The sequence below is a fragment of the Bidens hawaiensis genome, unplaced genomic scaffold (assembly GCF_021521415.1).
Source record: "Bidens hawaiensis isolate Kalapana, Puna unplaced genomic scaffold, B.hawaiensis_p1.1 tig00021037_1, whole genome shotgun sequence".
Taxonomy (NCBI): domain Eukaryota; kingdom Viridiplantae; phylum Streptophyta; class Magnoliopsida; order Asterales; family Asteraceae; genus Bidens; species Bidens hawaiensis.
Window position 1 is genome coordinate 288,233 of NW_027493255.1, and position 15,447 is coordinate 303,679.

Consider the following 15,447-nt stretch of genomic DNA (forward strand, 5'->3'; position numbering starts at 1 on the left):
TTGGACCCGCAAGACTCACCTCAAAGAGGGACGTTTGCGCAGTTGAACCCGCAAGACTCACCTTCAACAGGGACGTCTGCGCAAAGGCTAAACTCGCAAGACTCACCTTGAAGAGAGACGTCTGCGCAGAAACCAACTGGATCCGCAGGACCCACCATGCTCAGAGACGTGACGTCCTTACGCGCAGTACGCAAGCTGTTCCCGCAGGAAAAGCCTCCCAATGGTCGACGTACTCCGCCTGTTCCCGCAGCAACGGATACTAGCCATCAGGGAAGGCTACCCGCGCAGCAAGGCTACACGCACAAGGCACTTAACTCTTAAATAATTCAGTAATGTCACCTGAAGAAGGAGTGAGCAAGCCGGGAACACTCCCGCACAAAGCCGGGTACACTCCTGCACAAATGAGCCAGTCCGTACGATACTGGAGGATCTTTTGTACTGTACCTGACGAGGTATGGACAAAAGATCTGACCAAAGATACGACAGCTCACTGACAACAGTACAACGAGCAGCACGCTCTTGTACTGTATGTCACTATCAGCCGCTGCCTACTCACCAACCTGTCGGAGGATGTGCATAGCCTGCAGTTGGTGGAACAGGAATAGTACACAGCCGGCCTGGTCACTATCAGCCGCTGTCTACCCACCAACCACCAGCATGGCATGTGCGTAGCCCACAGTTGGCAGAACAGGAATACTATTCAGCCGGCTGTACCTTCTTGGAAACCTACCTTCGGCTATAAATACTCCAACACCTTGGAATGGTATGGACACATTACATTACCTTATCACATCTTATCTTTTCTAGCAATCTCTTAATATACACTTATATTCAAGAGCAATCTAGTCTGATTCTCACGCCGGAGGGTGGTCACAAGGAGGTACCCCCCCCTTCTCAGTGACGAGCTCACGGTGTCTGTTTTGCAGGTCATCAGAAGAACCATCTTTGCCGGACCTAACCCCTCGTGGGAAACATCTATTTAACCCCCAGATTATCCGTAATCTACCCGGGGTCAATTAGTGTTTCTTCATAAGGGATTCAAAGCTATAAGGGATTCAAAGCATTTGAGAGTATATATACTTTCGTATCCTTTAAACTGATAGGTTAACTCAACTTCTATATACAAACACTTTTTATTATTATTACCTGTATTCTGAGTATTTGGATTTAAATCATTATCAGATACATACTTACTAAACCGAGAACTAATACTATTAAATATCTATATGTAAATACCAAGTTATTGCCGTTAAAAAAGATAATATGTTAAATAATTATATGTAAATACCAAGTAAGATCTTATTACGAGAAGCCTGTATTGTTGGAAAATAAAAAAAGTTGCTTAAAAACTTGGGCAAGTATTGGTGAATGTTATGGCTTACTAAACCTTAACTTTAAATAAAAAAACACGCAAATACTTGTAAGAATCTTAAATATTATTACCCTTAAGCTATCGTCCGGTATACATCATAAGTAAAAAACATATAAATAAATACTCATACAAAAACATTTTGAATTTAACCAATCAAATAATTAAAACAAGAATACTTCCATCTACACTTTTATACTTCCAAAGCACCCACCCAACGACCAAGTTAACAAAACACATAAAAACACAAAACAAGAAAAAAACAAAGTAAAAGATATTACTAAACTATATACCCCACCCCTTTTCAGTACACACTGCAATAATAATAATAATAATAATAATAATAATAATAATAATAATAATAATAATAATAATATTACTTCTACTACTACAAACACTTGACACTTTCTTTCACAAATCCTACAAATATTCATTCTTCAACATCAACTTCACCTCTCAAATTAAACCTTCTTCAAATCTTAATTTATCATCAGTATGATCACTCTCTCAGACTTCTACCATGTCATGACCGCAGTTGTCCCACTTTACGTAGCCATGATCTTAGCCTATGGCTCTGTCAAATGGTGGAAAATCTTCACACCCGACCAATGCTCCGGTATCAACCGCTTTGTGGCTCTGTTTGCTGTGCCGCTGCTTTCCTTCCACTTCATTTCCACTAATAACCCTTACAAGATGAACCTGAGGTTCATCGCGGCCGATACCCTCCAGAAACTCGTGGTTCTGGGGGCGCTGGCCGCGGTGAGCAATCTAACCAAGTTGGTTAGCTTGGAATGGTCGATAACGTTCTTTTCGTTATCGACCTTACCAAACACCCTTGTTATGGGCATTCCTTTGCTTAAAGGAATGTATGGTGGCGAGTCGGGTAGTTTGATGGTGCAAATTGTGGTTTTGCAATGCATCATTTGGTATACATTGATGCTGTTCTTGTTCGAGTTTCGTGGGGCCCGGTTGCTGATTTCGGAGCAGTTCCCCTGTGGGGCGATCGCCTCCATTCATGTCGATTCGGATATTATGTCCTTGGATGGACGACAAGTGTTGGAAACTGAAGCCGAGATTAAAGAGGATGGGAAGTTACATGTCACCGTCCGGAAATCGAACGCGTCGAGATCCGATGTCTTTTCGAGGCGCTCGCAGGGGTTTTCCTCCACGACGCCTCGCCCCTCCAATCTGACGAATGCAGAGATTTACTCTCTGCAGTCGTCTAGGAACCCGACCCCCAGAGGGTCAAGTTTTAATCATACTGATTTTTATTCTATGGCGGCTGGTGCTGGTGGGAGGAACTCAAACTTTGGGGCGGCTGACGTGTATGGGCCTCCGGTGTCCAGAGGCCCAACTCCTCGGTCTTCCAACTATGAAGGGGAAGACGGAGGGAGTGGGGCTAATAAGTCCCGGTTTCATCACGGGGTGCTGGGTGGGAATTACCCAGCACCGAACCCTGGGATGTTTTATCCGTCAACGGGGAAACCAAATGAACCGTTGACCAAAAAAGTCAACGGTCATAAACCAGAGGACGGTTCAAATGATCTACACATGTTTGTTTGGAGCTCGAGTGCTTCCCCGGTTTCTGACGTATTTGCGGCCCGCGAATACGGAGCACTTGACTATCAAAATACAAAAGATATAAAAGTTCCCATATCACCCGTAAAAGGTTCTTTTTTATTTCTCCTTTTATTTTATTAAAATATTTGACATAATATTCTCTTTTTCCTTAAGTTAATTAATAGCGTGTTACTTCTTTATCTTAGGTAACGGAGAAGAGTACTTGGAGAGTTACGGAAATAACAACATAAACATGGAAGGGACGGGTGAAGGCCTGGTTGTCAGCAAGGCAATGCCGCCAACGAGCGTGATGACTAGGCTAATATTGATCATGGTGTGGAGGAAACTGATTCGAAACCCGAATACTTATTCAAGCTTGATTGGTATCATATGGTCTCTAGTATGTTTCAGGTACAAGCTAGTTACTAAATACATGTATATGTTGTTTTAATCTTGTTGTTATGTATTGTAATAAATATATATATTTGTTTAAATAAAAATTGACAGATGGAATGTAGAAATGCCTGCAATCATAGCAAAGTCCATTTCAATACTGTCTGATGCAGGGCTTGGCATGGCTATGTTCAGTCTTGGTTAGTACTAAATAAACTAACATTCTCTTCATTTATATATCATGTCTTGTTCCACTTACATGCAACATCTTATAAACTTATCATTATTTATTTCGACTTATTTTGATGTGACATATAACTAATTTATTATTATGTAGTATAAACTTAAGTAATTTTTTTAATAAAATATATAAATAATAATACTAATAAAAAAAAGGTATATATGTGATTTTGAAAAAAGAATCTTTCTAAAAAAAGAACCTTTGTATTTCTTGGACCATTCAAATTTAAAAAAAAAATAGTATAATTCTTGGATATTTATGAATTTTATTTGTTAAAACAGGTTTATGTTTTAATATGCAACTTTTATGTGTAATCAATGTTTGATATGCTTGTTAAGTAATACATAAATATCAATGTATATAGATATAGATTTTCATATATATATTTTGATTCATTTATGAATTTAATTATTTAGAAAAGGTATTTTTTGAATGTGACACATACTTTAATAGTTTGGTCATAATTTGGTCTCTTTTATTCTTTCTCCTCACGCGTGAATGATTTGAAAAAATGTATTCATGTTGGTGATGCATGCCCATTTGAATTAACAAGGAAACCGACATGGGAGTCTTATGTTGTCTGATTCCTTTTGAATTTTTGTACCTTCCCTTTGCTTTACGAAAACTAAATAAATATATTACATATTTATTTTAGACTATCATATTATTAAATATTAAGTGAATACCAGGGCCTTTTACTTTTATATTTAAGATTTAAGAAGTTGGTGGTTTGAAGCTCATTTAAAAACAAATCGAGTCAAGCTGGTTCAGTTTAGAAACAAGTCATGCTCGATCAAGTGTAAGCTCGCTAAGTTGAGCTAAAACTTTAATGTATATTGGTTATGACCAAATTCTATTTAAAATAGTCTGTATAATATGGCTCATGAGGTCACTAAAAGCCACCTAAATATTGAAATGTATCAATAAATGTTAGTTTCAGTTCATCGAGTAACGAGGGTTGATTTTTTACAAGCCAAGCTCAAACTTATGATTCAGCTTGTTAATAATAAACTTATAGTTGGTAAGAAAAACATAAGTAAACAGAAGAAGGTTGAATATTATTATTAAGTGTTGAAAACTATTTTATAATATTTTTGAAACTATTTTTCTAAAATATATAATAAAAAAAAGAGAGATATTGGAATTAGTTAGGCACGGCGGTGATAATGAGTATGAGTATATATGATTACTTTGCAAAGAGTAGTGATGTGGTGGGGATGATGATGTAAAGGTTTTATAGATTGTCGGGGGCCAAATCAAAAGTAAAAGACTTAACTTGACTGATCATGGCTGTCAATGGGAATCTACATTTTCTGACCCCTAAGGCTATTTTCGTAATATCACATCAATACATTTTCTTTATTACTATTATAATTATTACTTCCTTATTTTTTAATTTAAAAAAGATTTATTCCTGGCCATTTTTATTATGTAAATGTCTTTAACGTACATGAGCACCATTAGCATTTCTCATTCTTTAGTTTAAGTGCTTAGGCTAAACGGTTTCGAATAATTAACGGACCTAAATGTTTCATCTTCTTGTTCATTTTAATCTTAAGAAAACGACAAATTTAGTAAACGTTGTCCTTGAGTTCACTAGTCGTGTTAAATGAGTTGCTTTCGACTCGTTTAACACAAGACCTTTTATGCTAAATCTACATCATTTAATTTTTAGTCATCCCTTTAATTTTTTAAGTTTGAAACTTATAGTTTTAGTCTTCATTTAATTTTTACTAATAAAAAAAAAACATGTTATTTCTCCTTTTCTTTTATAAACAAACAGGTTTGTTTATGGCATTACAACCAAAGATCATAGCATGTGGTAATCGAAGGGCAAGTTTGGCAATGGGTGTGAGATTCCTTGTGGGTCCCATTGTCATGGCAATCGTCTCTTACCCTGTTGGCTTACGTGGCGTCCTCTTACGCATTGCCATTGTCCAGGTCATCTTTTCTTCTCCCTTCTTTAAAATATGATACTTTAATACCATTTTATAGAATATAACAATTATTTTATTAAAATGAGGAATGATAATGAGGGTCATGTGAGAGTCACGTGGGGGCATATCCATGCCTTGATCAAAGCAAAACAAAGCGTGCATCATTTTATTTAATTACACATTTAATCCGACACTACCATTTTGTCTGCCACTCTTTCTCCTTTTTATTGGTTTTTTAATGCAACATTAAAGCATAAATGTCTACTTAAATCCTAATTAATTATTCTATAAATAATATATTTTGTTTTTGTTATCCAAATCTATGTATAAGATAAAATCATGAATTTCATATATGTATCTTTTTAATATCTTACAAGAATTCTAAACTTAATTCTTAAATATTAAACTATAACTTACATAATATATAAAATGAACTAATATTTATCTAAATGTAATATTTAAAAGAGGAAAGACACTTTAAACTCCAAAACCACGTGTTAATGTAAAAGTAAAGTAGGATGATATGATGTTTTTTTAACTTTATTAAAAGATTGATATGTTAGATAATACTTAATTCAAAAAAGAAGTTTTTTAAGTTTGTTTTAATATGTTGATGTCCTCGAACATCACATGTCTAAGCGAAATGAACGATAAACATTAGTTAACATGATTCGTGTAGGCTCTTTTGATGGTGTTAAACACTATCATGGATTCTCGTTGTTATTGAACGATTTTAATTTTTAAAACATTAGTTCATATTAACATTTTTATACACACGGAATATTACTTTATCAAAGTATGACGAGTTTAAAGGTTACCTAAAAGAGTAGTGTTTTAGCGGTACTTAATCAATCGTAGTGGATGTAATTACCATTTACAATAGTTTCTTCTTCTATTAATAAGTTTGATTTTTGTACACATATAGTCCCTTTACTTTGTTGTGTTGTGATAAAGTTGTAAAATAAAAACAAACATGCAGGCAGCCTTGCCACAGGGTATTGTCCCCTTTGTCTTTGCTAAGGAGTACAATGTCCACCCTGAAATCCTCAGCACTGGGTAACCTTCTGCTTTTCTTTTACTTTCACTTTACTTTTATTCTTTTCCTTTTTGCCCCAAAATATATTCATTTTCTCACTTTTTACATCAATATCTGGATTTTGTTTTTATTTATTTATTTATTTAGCTTTTATAACTTATTAAATATCAAGGTTGATTTGATTTTATTTTTAGCTAAATGAAAAACAATTAAATATTTTAATAATTTAGAGTTGCACAAAAATGACTTTCTTCCTCACAAATTATGTCCCTAAACTTTACAAAAAAAAGGGTCTAAATTTATTAAAGTTGAGATGTTTTTTAAATATATAAATACACGGTTAAGATGTGTTTGTTTTTATTTTTGATTTGATACAAATGCTATCGTAAATGAGCCGTATCAAGCCTAATTATTTTCATATGATTGTTGTAGGGTTATATTTGGAATGCTGATAGCTTTACCCATCACGCTTTTGTACTACGTTTTGTTGGGATTGAAATATTAGACAAGGTTGTCATTATTATCATAATATGGTGGAAAAATACAACACGCGCATGCTCGAAAGAAGTTGGTTATGTAGTCCCAAGGTTCTTAGTTGCTAGAAATAGAAAAGGATGGTGGTTGCTTAAATGAAATTCGTTCCACATTGTTTTGTCGAGTTAATGTCACACGACAAAATGTTAAACTCGCTTTCGTTAATTTAGTTTATGTATTTATGTTGATTTACATTATTTTCATGTCAATTGTGACCCTATTCAAAAGGTGGCTAATTAGCACCATGAAAAAGAGTTTATAAGTTGCAACAACTTTAAAAAGCGAGTCAAATGAGTCAAACAAAAACAAGTTTACAAGTTTGAACTTTAGAAGTATAAAAATTATTATAAACGAGTCAATACTCCCTTAGGGAAACAATAAATTTGATTATTGTTGGCCAACAGCCTTTAGTTGGGATTATTATTAAAATCGAATAAACCTTTATAAAATCATTGTATAAATTTAATCAAAAAAATAAAGAAAGACGATATTCCCGACCCTCTAAAACAGCCGGGTTCGGGTTCTTCTAGCTTGAAGAAACCGAAAACATAAACCAAAAAATAATAACATATATGAAAACAAAAACAGAATGACAACTGACAACAATAATACAACATTTTCAATCATCATTAAAACTTCAAACCTTTATTTTCCCTCCTGGTTCGCTGTTGTCATCATCATCATCGTCGCCGTCTTCACCAGGAACAAAACTCGGGAGCGTTAATAATGTGTTCAACCGTGAAACGCCTTCAAGGGCAGACCAGTCTTTTTCTGTTTCTGTATTCAAGGTGGATGATGACTCGTCTTCATGCACGTCTGTACCCTGGTTCGTTTTGGTGGTTGATGAATCTAAGCCAAGAAACAGGCACACGACGGCACAATCATCAACTTTAGAAGTCGGGAACTTGTGCTTCCAGGCACGAACGGCTGATTCCACTACTGCTTGAGCTGCACGAGAATGTGGTTCGGTGGAAGCTACAATTTCAATCACTTCTTCGTTTGAAAGCACGTCCCAAACCTGTCAATGCATTAAAAGGAAAAATATACATTCGTTCTTATGATTTATGAATGGGATGATTTAGGGGTGTGGACGAGCTAAATCGCTTGTGAGCTGCTCAAGATTGGCTCATTAAAAGCTTGAATTGAGTCGAGTTTAAACAAGTCAAGCCCAAGCTTGGGCTAAGGGGGTAAATGAGTCGAGCTGAGCCTGGGCTTGCCTAAGTTTGAGCTTGGCTCGTTTAACAGACGAGAACTCGAGCTCGACTCCTTTCGAGTTTTATTTCTAAAGCTCAAGCTCGGCCCATGAGTTTCTTTTACAAGCTAGAGCTGGGTGTTTATTATATAATATTTACTAATTAATTTATATATGTATTTTCAATAGTTTATATATATATATTAATAATTGAAAATCTATATATAAATAATATATGTATATTTAGTTATTTTTATCATAATTTTATAGATAATAATAAATATAAAATAAATCTACTATATATATTAAATTTATATATTTGGCCCGTGAGCCGGCGCGAGCTCGATAAGTGAAGTTTGCCTCGGGATGTTTATTAACCAAGCTCATTAAATAAATATATCTTATATAATTACATAATTAGGATAGATATAACTAATAATGTATATTATGTTACATACATTATTATAAATATATATAATAATTATATACGTACACACATATAAATCATTAATAACTGAGCTTTGGATATAGAGCTTGAAACGAGCCAGGCTTGAGCTCAAGCCGATCCTGGGATTGAAATATTTCTCACAACCCATGCTAAAGCTTTGAATACAGAGCTCGAAATGAGCACAAGCTTTGTTAACCTAAACGAGCTGAGCACAAGCTCAGACTTAGCTCAGCTCGTTAGAATCATGCTTGATCCCTACCGGTCAAACATGTAAAATGATAACTATTACCTTAAACTATATATCTTTAAATTTATAAAAATCGTGTAATCATATTATTAACTATCAATCATTTATAAAAAAAAGTTTAATATTCGGAGAAAAAGACATTTTGCCACCTATAATCATAAAGAATTTAAATTTTCATACCCCATCAGTTGCAAGGACAACAAACTCGTCTTGTTCCGTAAGGCATCGATATGAAACTTGAGGGACAGAAATGAGACCAAAATCCTTGAGACAAAAATCCCCAAAAGCACGAGCCATGGCCAGCCCAGGAGAGTCATGGTTCGGTAGCCAAACTCTAGCCACTTCTGGCTCATCCCGTAATGCAAACACGCGCCCTTTACATTTACGGATCCGCTCAGCTTCCTCTGCACATGTAAAAGTATAAAACAACAAATCAGTAAAAATAACAAACCAACTTATACTTTGAAGGAACCGGGTTCTATATTATTATTACTAAGTTTTTATGTCTAACAGGTGAAATGGGTAAAAAAGAAATTAGCGAAATAAACATGTCAAACGGGTCAAAACTCAAAAGGTACTGAAAGTTTGGATTTTAATGAATACTAACCTCTATATCGTTTTGTATAAGAAAATTAATTACTTATTATTAATAGTTTTAAAAAACAAACGTTTCATGATCGCAGCCTTTTTCAACCCATACTAAAAGAATACACCTTATCACCGTTTAAGAGGCCAGCCTAACTTTACGGGTGTTAAATGGGTCATGTCCCTGGGCCGAACCCAACCTGAGCTTGAAAATCTTACCACACGCATGTACCTAATCATGACATGAGTTTTTGCAGGTTGACCAAACACGACCTGGTTAGCCCAATTCTTTTTTGTTGCATTTTAATGCTCTAAAATACTAGTTTAGAACAAGAATACAAATGCACATAAAATAATTACATTTAAACTACAAAATTTGATGCTCATATCTCCTTTAATTTTTAACATGTCATAACATACTCGATTTAGCTTACGACACATTACACCCAAACAAATAACTATCAAATTAATCAAGTTAAACTGGTCGAACTCACCTGACACAAATCCATACAAGACACGGACCTCGAAAATCATGTTAGACATATGAACCCAAACCCGAACAACATGAGTTTGTGTAGGCTGACACAAGCACAACTTGTTTAACTCAAAATATTATTTTACACCTTTTGCTTTATAGTACTCTGAGATTACAAGTTTACAATAAAAATATTGATGTACAAAAAACAATTACATTAGAACTACCAAACTTGATGCACATTTCTCCTTTAATTTTTAGAGTTTGTCATAAAATGCTCAACCAATTTAACTTATGAGTTATGACATAAACCATTTTTAAAAGAAATAAGTACAAAACTAATCGGATTAAACAAGTCAATCCACAAACCCGCCAGGCTGACACTAACACAACTCATTTAGCTAAATGTGTTTGTGGGTTCGACCTACAACTGACACAAACCCATTTTGCCAAAACCGAAACCCAGAAAATTCATGTTAGATTCATGTCATGTCACAAATTGACACCCCAATCTAAACGGTCCATTTTACCACAATATCACCTATGAAATCCATAATGCTCAAAAGTCCGTCTAAAATAAAACAAATAAATAAATAAATAAGTATAAAGAACCTGGAAGGCTTGGTTTAAGATCCACTGTCAACTGAACAGGTACACGCGAATCATCTTTACCACGTGTACACAACACAGCCCTTGAGTCCCCAATGTTTCCAATTATAAGATGTTGACCCTAAAGTCAAACAAAAAAGACTTGTTTAATTACATTAAAAAAAAAAACAAAAATCTAACTTAACATCTTTTCAAATTTCAACCATCTTACCTGCTTAATCAATGTTACAGCAGTCGTCCCGCTACAAAAACAATTAAGATTTTCATACATACTTAACTCTCTATCCATCACATTACATGCCTTCAAAAACGAGTCCTTCAACGTTTGGAAGATTTCCGGCTTCTTATCGGTTTCTTCAAAAGTCATTGAGGTCTCAACAGGTGAATTAAAGGATGTTTCTTCAGAGTTTAAGGTTCCAATAATTTCACGAAGCACATCGTTGGTGTTTTTAAGATTAACTTCCCAGTGTTCACTTAGCTTTAATGGTAGCGAATCTCTTACCCTTTTAGCAACCATGTGACCGAACGGACCGTGACCGTCAAACACACCACAGAACACTGTGTCGGTTCTTGACCCAAAATTCTGAAAAGTTACAGCGTTAGAATAAATATGAATTACATGGTTGGTAAACACTTTCAAAACATACATTACCCCCCCCCCCCCCCCTCTCCTCTTTTATGAGTGTACTTAGGCCTGCAAACAAACTGAACTTTCAAAACATACATTAACTGGCATAACCAAACCAACCCAAAACTGATGGTTTTGTCTTATGTTATTCCAAAAACCGAATCGGTTTTTGTTATTGAATCTATGAATTATAAACTTTATTTCTGAATGTTAAGTAATGATAAAAAAAATAAGAAATGGTGCCCAAGTGTGTAGCAAGCAATTATCATTAATTAAAAACATCAGGCCCAAAGTCTCATATGCCCAAATTCATTATTTTGAGCCATTATTTGCGGCTCAAAAATTTAAAGCCAAAACGGAAAAAACAAAAAAACCAAACCAAACCCATTGTAAACAACGAAAAAACCGAAACAGAGTTGTCTTAAAATTCGATTTGAGCCCAAAACCGTCCCATGCACACCACTCTTAAATCCATCAATTCGATCAAACAATTTAAAGACTAAACAATCCAAGATCAGAAGAACAAACCTCCCAAACAATCATGGCATCCTGATTGGTTCCTTTCTTGCCTTGTTGAGTAAAAAGTGAAGCAACTTCACTAGACCCGTTCAAGAAGATCCGGCTTGCAATTCTGTGAAGTTGTTCTTCCTTGCGCCTATCAAGCCAAGGTGGCCTTTTTCTTGATTTTTTTCCATTTTTACCCCTGGGAGTCGGTGTTGGAGATGTCGGGACAGGGTTCCTGCTTTCTGTAGAGAAGCAGGACCCCATCCTCAGGGCCTGGACAATGCTTAATATGCACTCCAGACCACCAACCGAAACCAACACTCGGTTCTCAACTGATGGATCCGTTGTAGATTCCGTTTGCAAACACAAAATTCTTGATTTCTTGGTTCTTGAAATGAACAAGCAGCAGTCTTAGAAATATGAAAGTTACCAACTTTTGTGCAGTTTATGATTTTAAAACATGTTTCTTCAAGTTATAGTTTTTTATATGCAATGCAATAATTTTATTTTTTATACTTGTTAGGCAAAATCTTGTTTTTAGCAGAACTCTTCACATAGTATTTACCATGTCATGTGTAAAATTAAAATTGTAAATATGCATGAATATATATGGATTAATTAAAAAATAATAAACGAGCCGAGCTCAAGCTCTTGTAAGTTAAAGTAGCTGAGGTCGGGCTCGTTTGCACCTCTGTAGAAAAACTGGAATCAAGAACACAAAACCCCTAAACACAACACAATTGTGATGAAGTAAATCAAGAATCTCACTTCAGTTTTGAACATAGAAATCAACAAATAAAAAACTCAAACCATAATTGGAAATCAGTTTTGAACATACCCAGATGCAGCAATTAAGCCACAAATTGCTTGAAACCAATAATTGTTACAAATTACCCAATTGCAATTAATGGAATAATACAGATAGATAAATAATATAGCAGAAATAAAGAAATAAAGAAATAAATGTATGTACCTGAATGAAGCAGATCCCAAGTTGCAAAAAATATCCAACAAGCTTTAAAAGATTCCAAATTATTGAAATATTATTATTATTATGAAATGAAGTTGAAAATTCATAAGTGTTGGCTGTTGTAGTGTTGGTGATCAATCACTCACATCACCAGATCCAAACATTTGTGAGTATTAATGAATGATGGACCCGACCCCTTTTTATAATATTTTAAATATATGGTTACAATAAGGCTGAGGGGTGTGGGGCTTCAACGGGGGCGCTAGAGCCCCTCAACTCGCGCCCCCAGGCGCTAACACCACATCACCGGGGCGTTAACGGGGGCGCTAACGGGGCGCTAACGCGAAAAACAATGCAGGCGTGAGCTGGTTAGCGGGAGAAGAGAGAGAGGAGCACACCTTTTGAGGTATTTTGGACCGTTGGGAGCCGAAAAAAACAAAAAAAAAATATATTTTCTATATAGGTTTACGGAAAAGAGCCGTTGAGCTCATATTAAATTAAAAAAAAATATTTTCTTAAACTATAAATATATACCTTTATAAAATATACTTCATTTCACAATTATACACCTTTCCTCCTAAAATCCTCTCAAAACTAACACAAAAAAATGTCGTTGTTTGAATATATTTATAAAAAAATAAAAAAAAAAATTTCGCTGGAGCCCCTCCACACCGGGGGCCAGGGCTCCAACGGGGGCTCCAACAACCCCCTTATCCAGTTTCTCTCTCTGCCACACGTCATAATATTATTGGTTGAAGCCCCCACTAAAGCTCCCATTAAAGCCCCCCACACCCCTCAGCATAAGGTGTTCGTGTAACTAATATTATTGTCATCATTAAATCTTATTAGCTTTTAATTGCACTTATTATTATTATTATTATTATTATTATTATTATTGTAACAGTAGTAGAAGTAGATAAGGATGAGCAAGTGACTAGAATCCAGCAAATGTCACCCACATAAATGCTTAGATCATGTGTTCTGTGGTTACTTAAAATAAATGTGACGCCACGTCACTTACACGTACGATATTAATTAACTAATCTATCCAAATTCTAAAAGATAAGTGTTAACCAAGTTATAATCATGATGGTAGTTAGACCAATAGAAACACTCAAAAATATATTCATTGTGGGGATGAGTATAAGTAGGGGCGCATATTGTGACATCCGTCAAATTCGAGTCTCAAGTTGTTTTCGTTTTGTAAACTTTTAGTACGTGAACCCGACTCAACATTTTTAGAACTTTATTTATTTATTATACAATATTATATTATATATTTCGATCACCAATAAATCGATGTTTTGTCATATTATAGTGTCGTTGAGAAATATAGAGGGTTGAAACTAATTTTCGTAAACTCGTTATAACCTTGGAAACCTTTAAACTCATATTAAACATTTATTGAAACATGAGAGGCCACTTTTGAAAATATATTATGCATATATAAAAGCAAAAAAAACCTAAACCTAAACATTAAACCACCAGCCGCCCCTTCTTTTCTCCCATTTTTCTGGCGTCGTTTTCGGCGACCGGCGAGACTCCGGCGACTCCAACTCAGCCACCCACTCCCTCTTATTCCCCTCGTCGTTCCGGCGACCTCACCACCTCCACCGCAACCATCCAAAACCAGCCACTTTCCCCCTTGTTTGTGTTTTTCCGACAAACCCGGATTCCGGCGAGAAGCTGCGAAGGCACTCCGGCCGCTGTGGTCGCTCCGTCCGCAGCCCTCTCTGCTCTCCGTCTCCCTCTCTCATTCTCTCTGGTCTCTCTCTCTGCCCCCGTCTCTCCCTCTCTTTATCTCGGTCTCTCTCTCTCTACCTCACTCTCTCCCACCGCCTATCTCTCTCTCTGGTGGGAACATTCTCCAACGACCGTTGCTTGGCTCCGACATTTGTTCTCGGCCAAACATCATGGTAAGGAGATTTATAGCTTCAATCATTTTTGTGTTTAACTCTTAACTAGTAATCGAGTCGCGAGTTCGTTTTCCCCCTAAACCGACTTTGGAGAGTATTTTGTTGGGATTATTATTATAAACCTCATAACTAATTATTATTATTATTATCATTATTATTATTAACTAGATTATTATTATTATTATTATTATTATTATTATTAACGAGATTATTATTATTTTAATTATTATTAAGATAATTATTAGTATTATCATTATTATTATTAACAAGATTATTATTATTATCATTATTATTGTGATTATTATTATTATTATTACTATTATCTTTTAACAAAACTATTATTATTATCATTATTATTATAAATATTAAAGTTGTTATTAATATTATTAAAGGAGCATATTATTATTATTTATTAAAAATTATATTTCTTATCATTTATTATTAGCAATAATATTATTATATTTATTTTGTGGACTTGTTTAGAACTCGAACCGACATCGAGTATGGTATCATTATTTATTATCAATATTATTTACTATTATTACTATTTTTATTAACAACACTTCAAATTAATACCAAGACTTTTATTTTTAACTATTATTATTAGTATCATTAATAATAATTATTCTTATAATTATTATACTATATTAGTAATATTAATAATAATTATTGTTATTATTATTATCATCATTATCTTATATATCTATATATATAACATATTCTAAAATCATTATTTTCATTTCTATCTTTACCATTAATAATATTATTATAAACCTTATTATCAATTCATTTTTATAAAACCG

At 34.6% G+C, this 15,447-nt stretch overlaps 2 protein-coding genes across 4 annotated transcripts; one reads left to right on the top strand and one right to left on the bottom strand.

Moving 5' to 3' along the window:
- The first annotated feature begins 1,825 nt into the window (after nucleotides 1-1,825).
- On the top strand, nucleotides 1,826-7,316 carry LOC143562587 (auxin efflux carrier component 1-like). Its single transcript, XM_077050348.1, has 6 exons — nucleotides 1,826-3,038; nucleotides 3,136-3,340; nucleotides 3,437-3,522; nucleotides 5,347-5,504; nucleotides 6,480-6,556; nucleotides 6,969-7,316. Exons 1-6 carry the CDS (start codon nucleotides 1,865-1,867, stop codon nucleotides 7,039-7,041), a joined length of 1,773 nt encoding a protein of 590 aa, XP_076906463.1. The 5' UTR covers nucleotides 1,826-1,864; the 3' UTR covers nucleotides 7,042-7,316.
- Nucleotides 7,317-7,636: 320 nt separating this feature from the next.
- On the bottom strand, nucleotides 7,637-12,898 carry LOC143562589 (putative protein phosphatase 2C 33). 3 transcript variants are annotated; one of them, XM_077050349.1, is made up of 6 exons: nucleotides 12,732-12,898; nucleotides 11,783-12,131; nucleotides 10,838-11,209; nucleotides 10,630-10,747; nucleotides 9,138-9,361; nucleotides 7,637-8,088 (listed from the first exon to the last, which is right to left on the bottom strand). In XM_077050349.1, the coding sequence occupies exons 2-6, from the start codon at nucleotides 12,020-12,022 to the stop codon at nucleotides 7,708-7,710; spliced, it is 1,335 nt and encodes a 444-aa protein (XP_076906464.1). In that variant the 5' UTR covers nucleotides 12,023-12,131; nucleotides 12,732-12,898; the 3' UTR covers nucleotides 7,637-7,707. The 3 variants fall into 3 exon arrangements, with proteins under 3 accessions (XP_076906464.1, XP_076906465.1, XP_076906466.1); XM_077050350.1 differs by having other exon boundaries at nucleotides 11,783-12,146; XM_077050351.1 differs by lacking the exon at nucleotides 12,732-12,898 and adding an exon at nucleotides 12,597-12,723.
- Nucleotides 12,899-15,447: the final 2,549 nt, after the last annotated feature.